Source organism: Callorhinchus milii, unplaced genomic scaffold, assembly GCF_018977255.1.
Source record: "Callorhinchus milii isolate IMCB2004 unplaced genomic scaffold, IMCB_Cmil_1.0 Scaffold1, whole genome shotgun sequence".
Lineage (NCBI taxonomy): Eukaryota > Metazoa > Chordata > Chondrichthyes > Chimaeriformes > Callorhinchidae > Callorhinchus > Callorhinchus milii.
The window spans coordinates 67,743,255-67,765,332 of NW_024704742.1; the positions used below are offsets into that span (position 1 = coordinate 67,743,255).

General features: G+C 44.4%; 1 protein-coding gene and 3 non-coding genes across 4 annotated transcripts; all 4 read left to right on the forward strand.

The window, feature by feature from the left end:
* Nucleotides 1–590: 590 nt before the first annotated feature.
* On the forward strand, nt 591–21,539 carry ptcd3 (pentatricopeptide repeat domain 3). Its single transcript, XM_007897989.2, is given in 25 exon segments — nt 591–747; nt 2,603–2,655; nt 2,782–2,821; nt 4,492–4,537; nt 4,635–4,703; nt 6,325–6,429; nt 7,489–7,612; nt 8,238–8,350; nt 9,608–9,681; nt 10,203–10,290; nt 10,389–10,449; nt 11,316–11,398; nt 11,668–11,812; nt 13,260–13,310; nt 15,087–15,176; nt 15,629–15,657; nt 16,231–16,337; nt 16,892–16,970; nt 17,121–17,211; nt 17,410–17,495; nt 17,813–17,958; nt 19,843–19,884; nt 20,898–20,947; nt 20,950–21,055; nt 21,252–21,539. Coding segments are annotated over 25 exon segments (2,037 nt in total). The 5' UTR covers nt 591–658; the 3' UTR covers nt 21,322–21,539.
* Nucleotides 12,246–12,383, forward strand: LOC121850796. Its single transcript, XR_006085770.1, has one exon. It is a non-coding gene; the product is annotated as a small nucleolar RNA SNORD94 (small nucleolar RNA).
* LOC121850802 lies at nt 13,575–13,707 on the forward strand. Its single transcript, XR_006085776.1, has one exon. It is a non-coding gene; the product is annotated as a small nucleolar RNA SNORD94 (small nucleolar RNA).
* On the forward strand, nt 18,911–19,050 carry LOC121850801. The gene has a single exon (XR_006085775.1). It is a non-coding gene; the product is annotated as a small nucleolar RNA SNORD94 (small nucleolar RNA).
* Nucleotides 21,540–22,078: the final 539 nt, after the last annotated feature.

The window sequence follows — 22,078 nt, forward strand, 5'->3', positions numbered from 1 at the left end:
AGTGATGGCCGGGCTGGGGCCGGGCGGTGGGGCCGGGGCTGGGGCCGGGCAGAGTGAGTGATGGCCGGGCGGTGGGGCCGGGCTCGGGCCGGGCAGAGTGAGTGATGGCCGGGCGGTGATGGCCGGTGGGGCCGGGCAGAGTGAGTGATGGCCGGGCAGAGTGAGTGATGGCCGGGCGGTGATGGCCGGTGGTGGGCGGTGATGGCCGGTGGTGGGGCCGGGGCCGGGGCTGGGGCCGGGCACAGTGAGTGATGGCCGGGCGGTGATGGCCGGTGGTGGGCGGTGATGGCCGGTGGTGGGCGGTTGATGGCCGGTGGGGCCGAGGCAGCGGCACGTGGTCGGCGGACTGTGCGACTCTCAGCCACACGGAGGGGGGGGAGGAGGAGAATCAAAGCCTCCGCGTGGATCGTACACCAATCACATAGATCCGGTTTCCCTTTCTCACTGGTTTGCTGAGTGGGCGCTGTGTGTGTGTGTGTGTGGGCTGTGCTGTGCCTGGGAGCTGTGTGTGTGTGGGGGCTGTGCTGTGCCTGGGAGCTGTGTGTGTGTGTGTGGGGGGGCTGTGCTGTGCTGTGCCTGGGAGCTGTGTGTGTGTGTGGGGGCTGTGCTGTGCCTGGGAGCTGTGTGTGTGTGTGTATCTCCGCTGTCGGTGTCGGTGATGGCGGCGGTGCCCTGCGCTCGGGCCTGGCGGCAGTTCGCTCGCTGCAACGGCTGCGGCGGCCTGAGGAGGGTGGGCCTGGCACCCCGGTGAGTGCTGCGGAGATGGAGCCGTGCCGGGGGGGGCGCGGGCCTTTCGACAGGGAGAGGCGGGCGGGCGGGCGGGAGAGAAGGCGATCTTGGGCGGGCGGGCGTGAGCGAGGGCGGGCGGCCGCGTGGGTGACGGTCTGACCTCGCGCGGCTCTCAACGGTCGCAGCGCGAGGCCCGGGGGTGGCAGTTGGTAGTGATTTCAAACCCCACGTCAGGACGTGGCGCCACACGGTCTAAACTGACACCAGTGCAGTGCACTGCACTGTATCGTCTGAGGTGTTGGTCCTTCGTGTGAGATGTTAAGCCGAGGTCCCCCCTCCCTCCCTCTCTCTCTCTCTCTCCCTCTCTGCCTCTGTCCAGGTGGATGTTAAAGATCTCATGGCGCTATTCAAAAAGTGTAGAGTCTCTCTCTCTCTCTCTGTCTCCCTCTGTGACTTGGCCAACAATCCCCGCACATCAACATGGGGTCGCTCACCCACCCCACCCCACCGCTGTTTGCGAGGCGTTGCTGCCGCGCAAAACGATTGCCGCGGTTTCGCCCCATAAATACGGTCGCTGCACTTCACGGTACGTCCCGTGCAGCACCTTGGGATGCCCTCCCGATGTGAACGGCGCGGCGCGGCGCCAAGTGTCGGGACAGTTATTACTGTGTCAAGGCAGCTGACTGCATGTGGGGAGAAACCGCCTGTTGCAGCCCTTGTTATGCAGCAGTTTGGGAGTGTATGGATCCGAACCACCGTGTTATTTATTACAGGGCCTCCGAAAGCTTAATAGTCTTGTCGATAACCGATTGCTTTGGGTTGATTGGAGACGAAGTGTCGTTGATTACACCCCAAAGCGCTTTGCTTTTCATCGTTTTCAGATGGACGTCCTTACTCGAGGTCGACGTTTCAAGGGGGAGAATTGAAAGTCTTGTCAATCGGTTTTGAAAAAAGGGACTCGGTTGCTTTACAAGGAATATTAAGGGTTACAGCGAGCGAGCAAACTCCGTTAGAGCAGTTAACTTGTGGGGAAAAAAGCACCATCCGTACACACAGAAGGGACATTCACGTTTTCTTTCCAGTCAGAACCATCTCCAAATAGTTTTTGGAGACAGCAAAGATGAATTCAATTTTGGTTTCTCACCTGCACAGAATCAAAGCTCATCACAACAGAGTGTCTTCACGTTCTTTTAAAGAAACATGCCTTAATTAATTATAGATTTGAGAATCTGAGATAGAAAAGATTGAAATATGATTTTTAGTAAAATTATATTTCCCATTTTTGCATACTGTATTGTAATATTCATGTGTGGTCATAATTGAAATTATTCTAGCATGATTTTAAATTGCAGTTCTTTCATTTTAACAAGATTGTTGCTAGAGCATATAAGCTTTAAATATTCCTTGTTAAGTCATTTGAGCTGACACCTACCCATTTCAGAGGTGACTGTTGTATTATAATTCCCGAAAGCAGGAATTACGTGGAGTCCTGGAGCACAGTGGTTAGAGCAGTCGCTTTGCAAGCGAGAGTTCTGAGTTCAATTCCAGGCAGAGGGCGAAACCTTGGGCAAGTTTCCTTACTCCACACAGAGCCTAATAATAATCCCTCCAAAACCCACAACAATAATAAATTGGTCATTTTCAATCTACGACTGTTTGTGGGACATTGCTGTGCGCAATTGGCTGCCGCGTTCGCCCACAAATATACAGTCAATTCACTTTACAGTGTGTTCTGTGAAGTGATTTAGGACGTTCTCTCGACGTGAAAAGCGGTATATCAAATGCAAGGATTATTATTATTATTATTTTCTGTGGGGTAGATTCTATGATTCTATTATATAATTATTTGATTTTTGCTTTAATTCTTTGACAGAAGTTATTCCTCCAGCCGTCTTCTATGTCAGCAAATTGCACCCAGCCAAACAGGTAATTTTTTACTGGTTCTCAATCAGTTCTATTGTAATTTCTGTTAAGTGTGGGTGCAAGTGAGTTACATTTGCAGTTGTACCACAACTTTGGTGGTTTCATTATTCAATGTTTTGAACTTTTAAGGTTCTGCAGAAGAGATCGTTATTCCAAGAAAGAAAACCTGGTAAGTATTGTCTATTTTTCTAAATCTTCTAATTTGTTTCTGAATATCATTTTAATCCTTTCAAAAAAAACTAATAATTTAGAAACTTAATCCATGATTGTTTGTGGGGCACTGCTTTGTGCAATTGGCTGCTGTGTTTCGCCCACAAAATATACAGTCAATTCACCTTACAGTATATGCTGTGAAGCGCTTTGAGACGTCTCGAAGACTTGATAAGGTGCTATATCAGATGCATGGATTAAACATGGATAAAAGTAGTGCAGTTGATGTAGTTTATATGGACTTTCAAAAGGTATTTGACAAAGTGCCACATGAAAGACTTGTAAGAAAGATAGAAGCCCATGGTATAAAAGGGACAGTGGCAGCATGGACCCAGAACTGGCTGGGAGACAGAAAGCAGAGAGTTGTGGTGAACGGCTGCTTTTCTGACTGGAGGGAAGTGTACAGTGGTATCCCCCAGGGATCGGTATTAGGACCACTGCTCTTCTTAATATACATAAATGATCTGGACTTGGGTATAGCAAGTACCATTTCCAAGTTTGTGGACAACACAAAGTTAGGTAGGGTGGTAAACAGTGAGAAGGATAGCAGCCAACTGCAGGAAGACATAGACAGAATGGTAAAATGGGCAGACACATGGCAGATGAATTTCAATGTAGATAAATGCGCGATAATGCATTTTGGTAGAAAGAATGAGGGGAGGCAATACAGGCTGGTAATACAATCTTAAGGCGGGGGTGAAAGAACAGAGAGACCTGGGGGTTCAGGTAAATGAATCCTTGAAGGTGGCAGGACAGGTAGATAAGGCTGTAAAAAGGGCAGATGGGATACTAGGCTTTATAAATAGGGGCATAGAGTACAAGAGTCAGGAGGTTATGATTAACCTATATAAAACACTGGTTAGGCCTCAGTTAGAATATTGCGGTCCAGTTCTGGGCACCAGACTATAGGAAGGATGTTAAGGCATTGGGAAGGGTGCAGAGGAGATTTACAAGGATGGTACCAGGAATGAGATGCCTTGATTATGAGGAAAGACTATAGAGGCTGGGATTATTCTCATTGGAGCAGAGAAGGTTACGAGGAGACCTAATAGAGGTCTTCAAAATCATGAGGGGATTTGATAGGTTAGAAAGGGAAAAACTGTTTCCACTGGTGGGTATGTTGGTGACTCGAGGTCACAGATTCAAAGTAGTATCTAAAAAGCAGAGGGGAGGTGAGAAGAAATGTTTTCACGCAGCGAGTTGTTCGAATCTGGAACGCATTGCCTGAAAGGGTGGTCGAAGCCGATTCGATAACTACTTTTTAAAACGCAGTGGACGGGTATTTGAGGAGGACGGATCTGCAGGGTTATTGGGGAAAGGGCTGAGGAGTGGGATTGACATTACATTGCTCTTTTCAAAGAGCCGGCACAAACTCGATGGTCCGAATGGTCTCTTTTTGTGCTGTACGATTCTATGATTATATGATTATTATTGCACAACCCAATTCTTGAAATGGGAAAAGTCACAATAGTTCAGAGGCATGAACTTTTGTAGCACCGTTTACGTGGGGTGAACATGTCAGACTTGCTTCAAAGAGCGAAGTCGAAAGAGTGGAGTTGGAACTTGTAACTTGTAAGATAGCGGCAATTTAATCCTGTTTTGAGTTAATAATAGTTATTTGCTTCCTAGGGACAAGTTAGCAGTCCTTCAAGCCCTTGCCTCGACAGTGAACAGAGTGAGTAATTTTCTCATTAAATCAGTTCTATTTCTGGTCGAGGCATATGTTTTGCGATGTCTAGAAGTGCTCAACCTCTTGTTGCTCCATCTCACAGGACCCCACTGCTGCACACTACCGCTTTCAGGATGACTCGTACCTCATTCCAAAGACATCACCTGAATTTGTAAGTATAGCCAAGTGCTGCAGAATCGCTGTCTTAATGCGTTGTTGGAGGAACCATAAATCCTAACCGACCATGCATCGAGCCAGCACTCCGCAAAATGTTGTCATTGATCATTCCTGCACTACAAAATGACCGACTACTATGTCGGCAGGTCCGACCTCAACATCACTTCTTGTGCATTGGCCTCCCAATCTAATATGATGCTCCAATGCAATACTGGAGGAATGCTGTACTGTCGGAAGCAAAAAGGTACCGGCTTTTCAATACACAGCCTAAGGTCCTAGTGTGCACATAGGCTAGGTTGTACGTTGTCGTGTGTGCAACAAACCTAATACCAAGAATGGGTTAGGTTGTACATTGTCACTTCCTGCGTAGTTTACTACTTTTACCTAACAGTCCTGTTGTTTACTACTTTTAAGCTAAAATGGCCAACTTCGAGGTTGTTCACTCACAGCTGAAGTCACTTCCTGCTTTGTGCGCACCCAGGAAGGAAGCAAATTGGTTGTGTGCATACGTAGAATAAATACAATTTGTTATAACCAAGTTTTCGCTATAAAGAAGCAACAACAACAACAACTTGCATTATATAGCAGTTTTCACAGGGGAGCGCTTGACAGTGGCGGAGTCGGGCATGAGCTGAGGGGAGAGGTGACCGTAAGGACGATCAGAAAGGAAGCTCTTTAGGCGGGATTTGAAAGTGGGGAGGCAGGGGCAAGGCAGAGGGATTGAGGGAGAGAGTTCTAGAGTTTCAGGACATAGTGGCTGAAGGCACGGCCACTTATGGTGGAGGGGATGAGGTCAAACAGGAGGCCGGAGTCAGCCGAGTGGAGACAGCGGGTAGTGGAGTGGGGAGTAAGCAGATAGGTAGGGAGGTGTGAGGGCATGAAGAGATTTGAAAACAAGTGAGAGGATCTTGAAATTAATCCGTTTGGTAATTGGGAGCCAGTGGAGCCTGGCAAGGGCTGGTGTGATGGGGGAACGGAGTTTTGTGCAGGTGAACATCTGGACGGCGGAGTTTTTAATTAATTGGATTTTGTGTATGGTGGAACTGGGGAACCAGAGAGGAGGGTATTGGAATAGTCCAACTGGGAAGTGACGAAGGTGTGGGTGAGGGAGAGTCCAGGGAAGTTAAGGAGTTTAGACCCGCAGGAGAGAAGAGTATGGTTTCCATCTTGTCGACATTCAGCTGGGGGCAAAGGAGTAGGGTGAGGGCCATAGTAGGAGGAGAAGGTGATGAATATAATCCTTGCATTTGAAGGAGTCATGAGAGGGAAGAGGAGGAGGCAGGCAGATGTTATCTTTACATTGATTGTTGTGGACCAGGGGCCAACTCTTCCCCCCCCCCCCCCCACTGTCCCTTGTCCAACACATGCTGCACCTGGGATCCCTGAACACAATACTCCCTTCATCTCCTCGACCCTCTTCACCCCCCCCCCACACCTCTCTCCCCCTCCCCCCTCTCTCCCTCTCCCCCCTCCCCCCTCTCTCTCCCTCCCTCTCCTTCCTCTCTCTCCCCCCCACCCCCATAATGAGGCCACACTGCCCTTTAAAACATTTCTACCATAAAAAAGTTTGCAAGTTCGGATTTCATTAACTAATTTTTTTTTTCTCTCTCTCGTAGAGACTCTATTCCCTTTCACAGGAATCCGGACGTACTGCTGCCAAATACATTTTCAGCAATTATCCAAATTTTTTCCAGAGAGACTTTGCTGAACCTTCTATACCTGTGAGTTGTGCCCATTGATTGTACTGTTTTGGATCCTCGGTATCCAATGCTATCTTCATTGTGTTGATCCAATCTCCATTATTTAAGATTAGCACCAGCTTCCTAAAATGTACCAGTGTGAGGTAGTCTACTCACCCAGTGATGGAGCACTAAATGCCTGAAGATAAACAGGAATGCTAGAATTATGTAAGTATAGAATTTTACAACACTGAAGTAAGCCAGTTGGCTTATCAAGTCTGTGAAATACAGTCTCTTTGGAAGAACTACCTATTGAGTCCCATTGCCCTAACTGCCTTTTCCCCATTCCTGTGCAAATTACTCTTTGTTCCTGGCCAACAATATCGTAAGTAATATTTGTTACTCACTCCATGGCTGTCTGTAGGATACTGCTGTGCACAAATTGGCTGCTGTGTTCGCAAATCGCATACACAAATCTAATATGGATCCGGTCCTTAACCACCGTTCCCCTGGGGTATTCTCATCCTAACAACGCATTCCTCCTAATCTTACCCCTTTTTATTTTTGCTCCTTTGAGAGCTATCTGAAATTGTCACTGAACTCACCAACTAGTGGAAATATGTTTATACTCTATTAAAGTCATCTATCAGATCTCCCTTCAATCTTCTCTGTTCCAGTTAAAATGGGCTCAAATTCCTGTAGTCTATGTTCAGGCCAAATCACTCATCTTTCCTGTCTAGCTGTTCACTTAAAAATGACATTATACTATTCAAAAGGAGAATTTTAACGACCTCTATCAAGTCTTGCCTCGAGCTTCTTTGTCCCAATGAAAATAGGCCCAGTTTCTGGAGTCTCAGGGTTGTGCCGACCAACAATCCTAGATAAGTTGGTCATTCACCCCAAGGAATTTTGTGAAACTTTGCTGCTGGTATTATATTCACTACACTTCACAGTATTTACCTGTGAATCGCTTTTAACATGACACTTTGGGAAGTTTAATTTTATTAATGGTGGTGGGGTGGGTGCATAAACACGGGTTGAGGATTGTATGAAAGCTTCAAAGCAAAAGGATGAATTTTATGCGTTTATTTTTCCGTTTAGTGTTTAATGCCTCAGCAGCTGGAGCCACTGATAGAAGAGATCAGCGAGGCTGCCTTGAAGGAACGGATTCAACTGCGGAAAGTGAAGGACTCGGTCAGTCTGTACGATCAACTTGTACAAGCAGGTTAGGCTTCACCTGTATTTGTGTAAACTGTATATGCGGATTTACTTTTATATAATGCCTTTCAGGTCAGGAGGATCTCCCAGGGTATTTAATAATAATGGCTTGGAACCCAAGGTAGGATTGGGAGCCAAGAGGGAGAGGGGAAAGGTGACCAAAAGTGTGGTCAAGGAGGTAGGGCTTGAGACGGAACTTTGAAAGAGGTGAGGAAGGGACCAAGTCAACACAGTCTGGTATGGGGGCAGATAGACTGAAAACCCAACCGCAGATTGTGTGGTGGCTGGAATGGGAGGCATAAAGCAGGTGGTATAATTAGCCATAAGATGGTAACTGCTCACACAGGAGGCTCAGGAGATATCAACAGCCTGATTCTGTTATTTCTAGACACCCACACACACCCATGTCAAGAAGAGGGATCACTGGATAGTGATCAGCCACAGGCCCCCTGCCTCATTTATCCCTGTAGAGCCCATGGTTGTTAGGTCTAAGCTGGGACAGAAATTGAAGCTACAGTTTGCTTTGGTTCACTGGACTGGGGCTCCGATGTAACATGAAATTCTGTTGGAATTGAAGGACGCTCCAAGCGTAAGAAGCCATCAGACTTTGATATTTGTATTTTCCTCTACAGGGACTCCTCTGTCTCTTGGGACCACAAATGGCTTGTTGGATCTACTTTGTGTTTATGGAGACCAAGAGCCGCCCAGTGATGATCAGATAGAGCTCGGAGAGGGTGAAAGTCTGGTAATGAAAAGTCTGCTCCTTTGATGAACAATAATAATGCTAGCATTAAATATAGCAACAGGCTTTACGATAGTAACTAGTGACTGCGTATTTGTAGGCAAACACAGCAGACAGTGTACGCGCTGCAGTGTCCCACAAACAGCCATGAAGTAAATGACCAATTTAATTTGGATGTTCATTGGTCAGAACAATGGGAGAAACTCCCTTCTCTGTTCGAATAATACCATGAGATCTTTAATGTCTGTCCAATGGACAGGGCCTCTGACAGTGCAGCACTCAGCACTCAATCGAGTTCTTTTTTCAGTGCTGTTTGTGGGCTTGGCCTCAACAGCCTTTTGTAGTAAAACAGTCTGTACCCTGAGGTATTGTTTTTAGGTGATCAGTGATTACTTTTTGCTATAAGGTGTCTCTGTAGCTGAATATGTATCTGTCCTGTAACTGAATATGAACAAGACGGAAGCCATATTCCTTGGCTCCTGTCAACATCTTCACTCTAAATTCCTCAACCTCCCTGGGCTCAGACTCACCGAACCATTACACAATCTAGGTATCCAGTTCGAACCCCAGCCGTCCTTCCTCCCCCAAATCTGGTCACTGACCAGGACCGCCTTCTTCCACCTCCGCCACATTGCCCGAGTCCCACGTTTACCCTAAATGCAGTCGAAATACTCGTGCATGTTTTTGTCACCTCCCGCTTGGATTACTCCAATGCACACCTCGCTGGTCTCCCCAGCTCTGCAATTTAAAAAATCCAGCTCATTCAGCACTCTGTCGCCCGCATACTGACCCAGACCAAACTCTGTACATCCCATCAGTTCTGGCCAGGTTCCACTGGCTCCCCATCACCGAATGGATCAACTTCAAGATCCTCACACTCATGTTCAAATCCATTCACTCTCTGGAATCTTCCTAACTCCAACCTCCTCACTCCACAATCCACCACCTGGTGCTTCCACTCGACTGGCACCGGCCTCCTGCTCGTCCCTCGCACCCTCCGCCCCACCATTGGAGGTCGCGCTTTCAGCCACTACGCCCCGAAACTCTGGAACACTCTCCCTCAATCCCAGTGCCCTGCCCCCCTCACCTTTTCCTGCCTGAAAACTTTCCTCTTCGACCCTACTTACGGCCGCCACCTCCCTCCCCCGGCTCGGAGTCAGGCTCCGCCACTGTTAAGCGCTCTGAGATGCTACCCTACGTAAGTGCAAGTTGTTGTTGTATGTGCTAACCTCCAGCTGTATTCCCCCCCCCCACTGGAAGCCAGCAGCCATGAACACACAGAAGCGGAGAGGGCGCCTACGTAAAGCTTCAGAGCTGCTTACCATCACCTGGAGGTAAGAGCACCTGGTAATGGAGCCCCTGTCACTAGAATCCTAGTGCAGGGGGAAATCACTGAGTCAAGTAGAGAGGGAGAATCACAGACCAGCAGGGATACACACTTCATACATATATTATACATACTTTATTACTAATAGTCTTATTTGTTTAATCGCCTCTCTCCTGTACGAAGCTGGTGCCTTTGCCAGTTGCATTTCAAAAAGTCTTGTATTTGGAAAAAAAATTAATTAATTCACAAAAAAGTGCTATCTTAACAACTTGGATTTTGGTAGTTATCACATGTGTTGCAATTAAACACTGCAGAAATCTTTTTGGTGATGGAGGAGGGAAGAGCGAGTTACAGGTTCTGAAAAGACTTAACTAGCTGAAAATATGAGCATACAACAACTCATTTACATTTGTATCAAGCCTTTCACATATGGAGGACATTCAAGGAGCTTAATAATAGCTTGGCACCTGAGCTGGAATGTATTGTTCACTTTTTTAATGTTTCTTTTTTCTTCTTCCCTCCATTCAGAGACAACAACAATGCTGAAAGGATATTTAACCTGATGCCCGAAAGGAACGAACACTCATTTTGCACACTGATTAGAGGAATGGTTAAGGTACTGTTCTTCAAACTCTCTGCCGGGTGTTTTTGTTGACCGTTATCGTACCGTCGCTTGAGGAGTGTGTCTTATCTTGTTCCCGTTTGTCTCCTCAGTTTGGAGCCTACACAAAGGCGATCAACATGTACACAGATTTGCTGAACAACCGAATGAAAGGTGAGAGTTTGAAAAGACTCTTGACCCATAAGAACTCCTAGAATTGCAACCAGCATTTCTCTCTGTGTACACGGCTGCAGGGGTAGTCTTAATAATAAGTAATCCTTGCATTTAACCTAGCGACTTATCATGTCGTTGAAACGTCTCAAATTATACTGTAAAGTATATTTGTGGGTGAAACAAGCCCCTTTCACTTTAACACAGTGTCTCAAAGTGCTTCATAGGATTTACTGTAAAGTTTAGTGACTGTTCATTCGGTAGGTACATGCCTACAAGGAGAAAAAACTTGGACACATTGATGAAAAGAGTAACCCTAGCTGGGTGAAGCTTGCCGGACAGTGTTCACAATGGCATGCTTTAGCCGGTTAAACTCCAGCAGAGCCCCAATACACTCCCTGGGATCTGCAAGCTTCAGCTCTTGTCAACCTGCTCTTAATATTTTCTGGACTTATGGAAGCAGAGTGGGTCCTTCCAGATAGACAGTTCACATTCCATTCAAGACATAGGCAAATTTATCCTACATCTGTGGAACTCTCAGTCTGATTTGGATAATATTAAACATGGCAATGGGTTTCCTCATGTGTCATACACGAGGAAAACCATTTCAGTCATGGGGTCATGTGGCGACTGACCCCCCCCCAAAACACTCACCTGGTCATGTAGAGCGAGACATTGCACCCTGACACTTGTCTCCGATTTCATATTGCTGAGAGATATTCACTATTATTCATTCACGACATTATGCATGTGACCCAAAAATCACTGGGTCTCCCAAGGAACTGTTGGCAGATATTAATTGGAATATAATTCTTTTTAAGGAACCCAATTTGTTTACCAGCAAGTGTTGTGTGTTTTTTGTTTTACAGCTGATGTTCACACCTTCAATGCACTGATAGCAGCAGCCCCTGAGCTGAAGGAGAAGTACAATGAGAAATTGGATTTTATTGTGGTGAGCGTAAAAATAATACTTGCATTTGATATAACACTTTAACACGTCATTGAGCCACCTAGAAGGGTTTCACAGGATATACTGTAAAGTGGACTGACTGCATATTTTGTGGGTGAGCATTGGAAGTTAAAGTTGGAAATATGCAATGATTACCTGGACAGTAAACTTAGCAAGTGGATTTCATGTGTTTATGGTGTTCTGTGGTTTGAATGGGTATGTGCTGACCTGTGAGCCTTCCTGTTTTGAGTCATTTAACTTTTGTGTAACAGGACTTGTTGAAGCAAATGGCAGAGCAGGAGGTGCGGCCAAACCTGTTGACCTTTAACTCTGTGTTGAAGAGTTTTCGTAGGTGCGGGGCATACGCTAAAGGACCCTCCTTGCAAGTGGTGAATGAAATGAAAGCACTTGGCATCGGTATGTTACTGTGTACAGTGTGTTAAGACTTAACTTCATAGTCATTTGCGCAGAGTGTGACGATAATAATTTGATATAGTGCTTTTCACGTCCGAAGAACATCCAAAAGCAATTCACAAGATTTTACTGTGAGTGGAGTGACTTGTGCATTTATATAGTGCCCCTCACTCAGGAACGCTACACTGCATGAGAGGTGCTATATAAATGCCAGTTGTTGTAGACAAGCGATAGAATTAACTGAATAACACTGTGTCCAAGGTATGATAAAATTGACTCTAGCTTTGGGTACAGGTTGTGATATTATTTAGCATTGTGTTGAGTACAGTGAGTATACTTCAGTCACTTTGTGTGTTCAGTAACATTGGTGTATTTTAAAGTGATATCTCTGATCCCAGTGTGATGAAAGCTGAGCCATTCTGTGTACCTTGTGTTCCTGGCAATGATGATTGGCGCAGGGGTACTTACCTCAGCTGGATAATGGGAGCTGAGTGCTTGCGTCTTCTGCTCAGCCTACGTGTGGTGGGCTGTTCAAGGAGCGTCTGCACGAGAAAAACGCCTAAATCTGAGCCAGGGCTGCTGAGAGACAGAGTGAGATTTGTTTGAAGGGAAATGCAGGATTAACAGGAGCTGAGTGGAGGAATCCCTGCTGCCAGTCTGCATCTCCAGTCCTGCCGATGAGCCAGGGTAGTGGTGCTGATGCTGTTCGCACGATTCTTACTGAACTGCTTCCCCAGTTCTCCTTCCTGGTTCCAAGCTTCTGTGCGTGCAGCAGAACGTTTTCTTCAGCACATTTGCAAAGACCTGGTACCTGCCATCCATGTAGCGAGGTTCAAACCTGCATTTGTTGGAGGTAATGACTACCTCTAATGAGGTAAATGGGGTCTCCTTGGAGTTGAACTGGCTCCAAGGTGACATGCCTGGCAGTGGAATGTTGGAATCGAGCCAGGCCTCTGTGGTGGTCTCGGTAGTCCGATTCCTGAGCCAGACGGGTGCGCATTGTTCCAGGGCACTGCTGATGACAGCACAGCCAGTCTGGCTCATTGGCACTGTCACTGGGAGTAAAGAGTTATCCCACTCAGCTCCTGTTAACGCTGCAAGCCAAAGCCCTAACGGGTAGGGTAGTCCTAGCGGGAAAAGCAGCAGGAAAGCTTGCCAGATGGCAATATCAATGTCAAGCTATGTGGATTTAACTGGTTAGACTCAAGCAGTACCCCAACACAAACTCTGGGGTCCCCAAGCCACGGTTCTTGCCAGATTGATCTTCAGTTATGGGAATATTGATTCTGTGTGTGTGTGTGGAGCGGGTCAATTTACAGGAACATTGGGAATAAAATTACGTAAATTTCCCATTGTTTAAAAAAAAGCTTGATTCCAGTCTCATAACCATTTGTTCCAACTAAGGCATGAATGTTAACGTGTCCTTCAATTTCTTTAATTCCCGTTTTAGAGCCATGTTTGGCCACCTTTGATCACCTTCTTGCCATATTCTCAAAATCTGGTAAGTTGTTTTTTTTTAGTTGAATGCAACCCAAGAGCCAGGTTTCTTGAGTTTAATGAAGTTCAATATCTAATATAATTGGATGAGATTTTTTTTTGCTTCTGTTTTGTTCTACAATGTTTCCAGGTTCACAAGGTATTTCCTGTTCAGTCGCTCGCTTCCGATTCTCTAGACCTGTTAAGTTCCATTGGTCTATAATGGGCGTGAAAGACATTGACTTCAGTGGGTGTGGTGTGTGTGTGATACATATACATTGACAGTGCAGGGGTAGGGGCTCAGGGGTACAGACCTCAGCTGGATAATGGGAGCTGAGTGCAGATGTTATCTGTTCAGCCTGGGTGTGGTGGGTTGTTCCAAGAAGCATCTGCATGAGAAAAAACGCCTGTATCTGAGCCTCTGGAACAAGTCCCTCGTAAAGCCAAACAGTGGTGAAATCTGAGTGGTGTCAAAGACTGAAAGTTAGGGTATATCTTTATGTATTCATATGCCTGTTTTACATTGATTCAACGCCTTGGGACGTCCTCCCGACGTGAATGGCGCTATACAAATGTAATCTTGTTGTTGTTGATACACAATCTCCACTGTAAATCGGAATAATTGAATACCATATTAGAGCTATCTAGGCAATTCGACAGTTCATCTGCCCTGGGAAAAAGGACATGTGTTCCTCGGTATAGTTGTTGTTCAGGTTACCACCCACTCGCCCCCCCCCACCGTTTGAAATTCCAGTTTGCCTTGATCTTCTTTTCTTTTCCTCCACCCCAAATCCCCTCTACCTTGAATAGCCTGTTATCAGCCTGGCTCAAAATGTTTTAGGTTCAACTACCACATTGTGGTTGAAGTTGAGCTCTTATAGTCTAGACTGACACTCCAATGCTGTTAGGGGAGCATTCTCAGAGGTTCTGTCCTGTGGATCAGACTTTTAAACCAACTAATGTTCAGACAATTAATCAATGTAATGTGGATATTAAAGATCTCATAACATTATTCAAAAAAGGAGGTACTATAAGGTGTCCTGGCCAACAGTCCTCCAGAAAATAATTGGTTATTCACTTTGAAGCTGTTTATGGGACATTGTTGTGCACAAATAGGCTGCCGCGATTGCCTGCAAATATACGGTCACTTCACTTTTTACTGTAATTCTTGTGAAGAGCTTTGAGACGTTTCAGCAATGTGGTGGTATATCACATGCAAATATTAATATTGTGTAGGCTGGCATCCAGGGCTTCACAAAATAATAATCATTTGAAATGATTCAAAACATCTCCAATTACTGTCGTGTTGTGACACGTTAATGTAGACAAATGTGGCAGCCATTTTGCCCATAGCAATGACCCACAAACAACCATGAAGTGAATGATCAATTTTATCTGGGGTGTTGGTCATGGGGGAGAAACTCCCCCTTTTGATTTGTGTTGTTGATTTGTTTAACATAACAGTAAAAAAATGATTCTTGCATTTGTTTTACCACCTTTCACTTTAGGAGAGTGCCTCAAAGTGTTTCACAGGAGTCTCTTGTAAAGTGTAGTGACTTTCACTGACAAAAGAACAGCCAGATTTAGCATCTGAGGCAGCAACTCAACAACTTCCCCAGTCCTTGCAATCAATTCAATTCCCCCAGTCAATGGCTAAGTTGCTAAAGATTAAAGTTTTGTGTATTGACCTATCAAGTACTATACATCTCTCACTCTCTCTCTATCTGTCTGTGTCTGTGGGCTTGGGTGATAACGCACATCATTACCTGCAGTACTGTAACATTTTTCTCTTTATCCTCAGTCATAGCTGGTCGGTCACAGGCAGACATTATCTTTAAGATCTTTGATGAAATGGAACAGAAGTATTTTGTTCCCCAGGATCCTGATGATGGTAGGTGTTATACAATTCCTACTGGGCTAATGTGAGATTAGCTTTACAATCAGCCTCTCCTTTGTCTTTAATTATTTAAGGGCAGATGGTTGAAGCCAGGACACTGGACTTATTTAATAAACCAATTAAATTCTGTAATGGGAAGATTGCAGGGTTAATATACTGATGGGTTGAGACCAAGTGGGCCAAACGCACTTAAGGTGATTCAGAAAGCTGTAGTGGTGGAATGGATTGACATGTTTACAAGAGAGATGGACAGAAAAGGGGGTAGAGGCTTTATTAATGGGTATGACTAAAAAGAGTGGGCACTGAGATTAAAAGATATGATGAGGTCTAATATTGCTTTGCACATTGTAAAATGGGATGAAGGAAGCCCTTTGGGTCATTTGATCCCAGTGAAAAATATTTCAAGATTTTCTTCAGTAATTTTGATCTGTTTCCTTTCTTCACAGTATACTTCTTTACCAATGCTATAAAAGTGGTGAGTATTACCTTTGACTTGTATGAGTAAGGATGATGATTTTTTTGAGTGTTTGAAGTTGATTGATGAGTTGTCTAAAGTGCTATCTATTGAATGAGATGCTGAATGAGGTCCTCTTACAGGGGAATATTAAAGATTTATTCTATTTTCTTAGCATTTCAGAGCATCCAGAATTCTGCAAATTCTTAAATACAGCTTTTCACTCACAAAACATACAGTCAATGCGCTTGCACTTTACAATATATTCCATGCTCCCTCTTGGCGATGTCATCCATAGACATGGGGTAAACTCCCATATGTATACAGATGACACACAAATCTACTTTGCCTCCTCCAGCTGCAATTCCAGGTTCGCCGATGTTCTATCAGCTTGTCTGGCAGACATCAGGGCCTGGATGAGTTCAAACTTCCTGCAGCTGAATGTGGACTGTAACAACTTTCATAGCTTTAAAGTTGGAGGCAGTTGTGTGAGTGTTCTGGAAGGATGAATTCAATGGGCCAAAGGGTCATCTTTATCTGAACTGCTCTTGTGGTGGTGTGAAAATATTCATGTCTTTGTTTTCTTCCTTGCAGTGTCTGAACTTGAAAGACCTTGAGCTGTCTTACAGAGTACAGAAGATAGTTGAAACTGGAGACAACAGGAAATTATTGGGGGACCCTTACCAGCAAAGCATTTACTAGTAAGAGCAATTGATTCTTTAGTTGATGAACTTCAGCCTGCGTTCAAGTTCATAGGGTTTTAACACCGCCCACAAATATACGATCAATTCACTTTACAGTCTATTCTGTGAAGCCCTTTGAGACGTCGCGAAGACATAAAAAGCGCTATATCAAATGCACGGATTATTATTATTATATAACCTATTTAAAACGTGCAGCGGGAATGAGCATTTTGACGTTGAGCTTAACATCAGGTGTGGATTAAAATGTCAGTGACAGGAGATGGGCAAGTTTATGTCGAGTTGATAATGAGGATTGATTTCTCTGAAGAATTTTCATTCTAAAGGGCAAAGGTTCTTAATCCCATTTTATTGTGTTGTCTTCACTCTCACACTCTTATTCATGGGCACATAAATTCCAGCTCTCACACTCGCTCTTGCACATACTCATACACACAAACATGCACATTTCCTCTCACATACACACTCATTCACTCGTGTGTGTAGGTATCACTAGATAGTGATGGGGAGAGGGAACACTGACCACTGACTGACTGTTCTGTCTTTATTCCCAGCGGGAGGCTCTTTACCATGGTCTGCATGATGGAGAATATAGACATGGTTCTCAAGTGGTACAAGGAACTCATTCCGTCGGTAAGCTTATGTTTTAACCTGGGCGTGTGGCGATTTACATTTATATAGTGTTTCACATAGAAGAAATTTCTTAAAGTCCCTTTACACACTGGTAGTTAAAACCCTGGTCATTTTCATGTAAACATTGATGTTATGCAAACTTGTCCACAGTTGTACTATCCGAACACCCAGGGTATGAAGGAATTACTGCAGGCCCTGGACACAGAGAACCGATTAGAGCTGATCCCGAGAATTTGGAAAGGTTTGTGACCCTGTCTCAGGGTTTGTTTATACACATGTGTGTAAACACTGATGAATACTTGTGTGTGTGTACGTGAAAGCACCAATGGATGTCAGCGTGTGTAAACTGATGTATGTCTGGAAATGGCCGTGATTCATTTTGGTGTGGTCTAGTTTCTCAGTTCAATGAGGGTTGAGGTCTCTTTTCTATCGCCCATAGACATTAAGCAACTTGGTCACTCGAACAAGCAGGATCTTGTGGAGGAGGTGCTTGAATTGATGGCCCGGGAGAAGCACAGTCCGCAGGTAAATGAGATTTCCCGGCTGTAAGTGAGGTCTCCTTGGAACTGAACTGTCTCTTAAGATGACAAGCTTGGCAAAGCAATATCGGTATCAAGTCAACCCTCGGTAGCTGTCTTGCTGGTCTGGTTCCTAAGCTAGGCGGATCTGCAGTATTCCAGGGCACTGCTGATGACAGTACAGCCAGCCTAAAACTGGGTTGCTTATGTGCGCCCTGTACTTGAATGTGTGCCTTATAGTTCAATGTTTGCATGGTATTGAAGTTTTCAACTGTTTGGGTCTTGCAAAGAGTTCAGATATTATGATTCTTTTTCTTTCCAAAGTTACAAGTTGAGTTTGCTGACTGTGCGCTTGATGTGAAGACTGTGTATAATAATCTGAATCATAATTCCAAACTGGAGTGGACCTCTGGCTCCTTGGGGAACATCACCACTCTGCTCTTGAGAGGAGGCAGAACTGATGATGCTTGGTAAGAATTTGTGAGATTGTTGTTACAACTTTCACGATGATGTAGCCTGCCGGCCCTGCATAATTAACAAGGTTCATGCCTGCAGATTTGGCCACAATCTGGATTAAGAACTGTCTCTTTACAGTGATCAAGCTCTCACCCATTCTGTCCCCTTCATCCTACCTTTAAATTCCACCTTAGAACCTTTTTGTCCCTGCCTTTTGTCACCTTTACTCCCACACCCCCTTACTACACTATTTGGAGTCCTATAGCTCAGTGGTTAGAGCATTCACTTTGCAAGTGAGACACCTGAGTTCAATTCCAGGCAAAAACCTTGGGCAAATTTCCTTACTCCACACGCCTAATAATAATAATAATCCCTCCAAACCCAAAAAAAATTGGTCATTTTCAATCCACGACTGTGGGGCACTGCTGTGTGCATTTGGCTGCCGCATTTCGCCCACAAATATACAGTTAATTCACTTTACAGCATATTCTGTGAAGCGCTTTGAGATGTCGAGAAGATGTGAAAAGCGCTATATCAAATGCAAGGATTATTATTATTTCCAGCTCCCAATCAGCCCTCTGAAGCACTTTGAGGCATCCTCCCCACGTGAAAGGCGCTACATAAATGTAAGGATTGTTATTAAAGGGGACCTTCATTTTTCAGATGAAGCTATTGTATGACGAACATAAACAGCACAGTGCTGACCAATTTCACTTCACTATAACAGGTCTGACTGTAACTTGTCTGCACTCTAGTAGCTTCCCCAACACCTCTCCCACGAAAGCCATCTGCTCTTTCCCCATTCTGTTTTTATTGTTCAAGGGTTTAGTACCAGTCCCTATACCTAGCAAATGATAGAAACCATTATTTTAAATTAATTTTCTTGCACTGAATCTAGACCTATGTTGAATGCCATTTGTCAGCTGGTTGTGTAACTGAAAAACACTGATTTGTGTGTGTGATACATTGGCAGTGATGATCGGCGCAGGGGTACAGACCTCAGCTGGATAATGGGAGCTGAGTGCAGACATTATCTGTTCATCCTGCGTGTGGTGGGGTGTTCCAAGAAGTGCTTGCATGAGAAAAACTGCCTGTATCTGAGCCTCTACGACAAACCAAACCAAACAGTGTTGGGATCCAGAATTATGCAAGTGATATGCAAAAGCTGTGAATAACACTATCTGGTGTATATTACTATGTTGATTTCTTGTATATCTAGAAATGTTGAGTACCATGGGTGCACTGTTCAGCCAACACTGTAATCACTAGCCACCCAACTTATTTTTAGTAATCTCACTTTCCAGCTCTTTTCCCAAATCCCTTAAGATTTTTTTTATTGCTCAGGTGCTTACCTAGTTCCCCTCCTGAACAAACCCAAACAAGCCTCTGAAGTGAAGATATTTCTTCAGATCTTTCTTCCTTATATAATAAATAATAATCCTTGCATTTGATATAGTGCTTTTCACGTCTTCTAGACAACAGCAACAACAAGATTACATTTGTATAGCGCCTTTCACGTCGGGAGGACGTCTCAAAGCGCTTCACAGAATACACTGTAAAGTGAATTGACTATATTTATGGGAGAAGTGTGGCAGCCAATTGCACACAGCAGTGCAAACAGTCATGGATTGAGTGACCAAATTGTTATTTTATTTATTTCCTTGAGGTATTATCAGGTATGTGGTGTAAGGAAACTTGCTCAAGGTTTCGCCCTACCTGGAATCGAACTTGGGTCTCTCACTTGCGAGGCGAGTGCTCTAACCACTGAGCTACAGGACTTCTTCTGCTTGCAGTCCTGAGACTGTTTCCCGTTGTTACCAATTTTCCGAAATGACCATTTGTGTTTTTGTTTAAATAAAGATATATATATATATATAACTTGTCTTGCTTATTTCCAGGGCAATGCTTCAACTATTCAAAGCTAACAACAGAATCCCTGGGTAAGTTGGTTGTGAAATAAATTGGCACACTAATAATGTAGAATCTTTTTGCAAAGTGCAAGCATTGTCCCAGTCGGTCATTGCAGATATGACCGATAAGTGGGGTCTCCTTGAAGCTGAACTGGCTCCAAAGTGACATGCTTGGCAACGGAATGTCGGGATTGAGCCAGACCTCTGTGGCGGTTTTGATAATCCAGTTCCTGAGCCAAGCGGGTCCGTAGTATTCCAGGGCACTGCTAATGACAGCACAGCCCGGCCTGGCTCGTCAGCAGGACCTGGAAAGGCAGAGCAGTCAGTCTGGGGCAGGGAGTCATTCCACTCAGCTACTGTTAACCCTGCAAGCCAAATCCCTAATGAGTAGGTTAGGGTGGTCCTAGCTGAACAAGCTAGCCAAACAGCAATATCAATGGCAAGCTATTTGGATTTAATTGGTTAGATCCCAGCAGTACTCCAATGCACACTCGAGTTCCCAAGCCTTGGCTCTTGCCAACCTGTGCCTAATACTTTCTGGATTAGGTAAACAGGATGTGTCCCTCCAGGGAGAGAGTTCACATTCCATTCCAACAATCCATCTCTGGGATTTCCATGTGTAGGTGGATGCCTGGAAACCTCAGTTTAGTTTGGATACTCTAAGTATAGTGATGGGTTTCCGCATGTGTCAGACACCTGGCTGACCGAAAAAAGATTGCACCTTGCGAAATTCCATGGGAATGTATGAAAATGTCTTGTTTCACACCTTTGGATTATGTATTGCATTCAACTAGATAGATATCTAAAAAGGAATAACATGCAGATCTCCTGGGGTCAAGCAACACTGGAAACATTCCTGAGAACACCTGCCAGCTTCCTACCTGCTATGATCAGGCATTGACATCGGCAGGACTGGGAAGTGCTGACTAGCAGCCTGTTTTTATAGTGTTCCCTGTATAATACTGGGGCTTATCTTGTGCCTCCCAACTCCCTACGATGCAGTAGGGCCGGCCTGCATCTTCTAAAGATTATTTTTTTTTCAGTGAATATTTGCTGGATGAGTTCTTGGACAGTGCGAAGGAGAGCAAGAACAATGCTCTGGCTTGGATGTGGTGAAGCTGGCCACTGCTTTCAGTTTACCTGCTGCACCAAAGCTGGCCACCAGGGTGACCACTGAATTTCAACTGACCAACGAAGACAGGTAAGGCTTTTGCAATAGTCTTTTAACATAAAACTCGTGAGAAATTTTTGAGAAATGATGGCACCATTTCTAAGGGAAACTGGAGGCATGTCAATTTGATTGACAGTGGTTAATGGTCTTTAATACTGGGTGCATTTATTTAAAAAAGTGAACTTTTTATTGTAAATTTTAAAACTTTCTGTTTTCTTTCAAACAGAATTGATCTGGATGAGCTGAATGCCACCAGCAGCGACAGCAGCGACAGCAGTGACAGTGATAAAGAATAATTGATCTCTGGAATCATAAAATGCTGCTTTTTATTTTAAAAGATCCTATTAATCATTGAAATCTACGTATTTGAGGACCTGGTGTATTTATTTTGAGTACATAACACACTTGTGTAGTGGACTTGCAGAGTATTCAAATGCAATGTAGGAAGATGGATGAACGATCGTAACTGGTGTAAGTTGAAATATAGCTGATAAAATTTCATTATTTAAATCACTATTATTTAAGTCACTTCTGTGGTTTATCAAAAAAAAATTACACTTGCCAGGTACTTCAGAAACCAATGCTTCTGCTTTTGAGTGTTGAGTTAAACACACTTCATTTTGGAGATTAACTGGTAAAATGTCAAATTCTGGTAATTTTACTACACCTAGAGAACTCTGGTCTGTCAGAGGGCAATTACATTGATAGCTGGGAATAATAATAATCTTTACATTTGGTATGGCATCTTTCATGTCATGAAAATGCCCAAAGCCCTTCACAGGATGTACTGTAAAATGTACTGACTATGTTGTGAGCAAATGCAGCAGCCAATTTGCACACTGCAATGTCCCACATCCAGCCACGGAGTGGGGAATTGTTGGAAATCACCGACTGGAGAAGAAACTTTGCAAATTGGGAATTTTTACATTAGAGCCAAGGGGTTAATTCAATGATGGTATAAATTAGATTAACCTGTAGTTCTCTATTCATTGTCAGACTCCACTACATGGAGCTTTCAGATGCGGTACCCTAAGGCAATGCAAACTACACTGC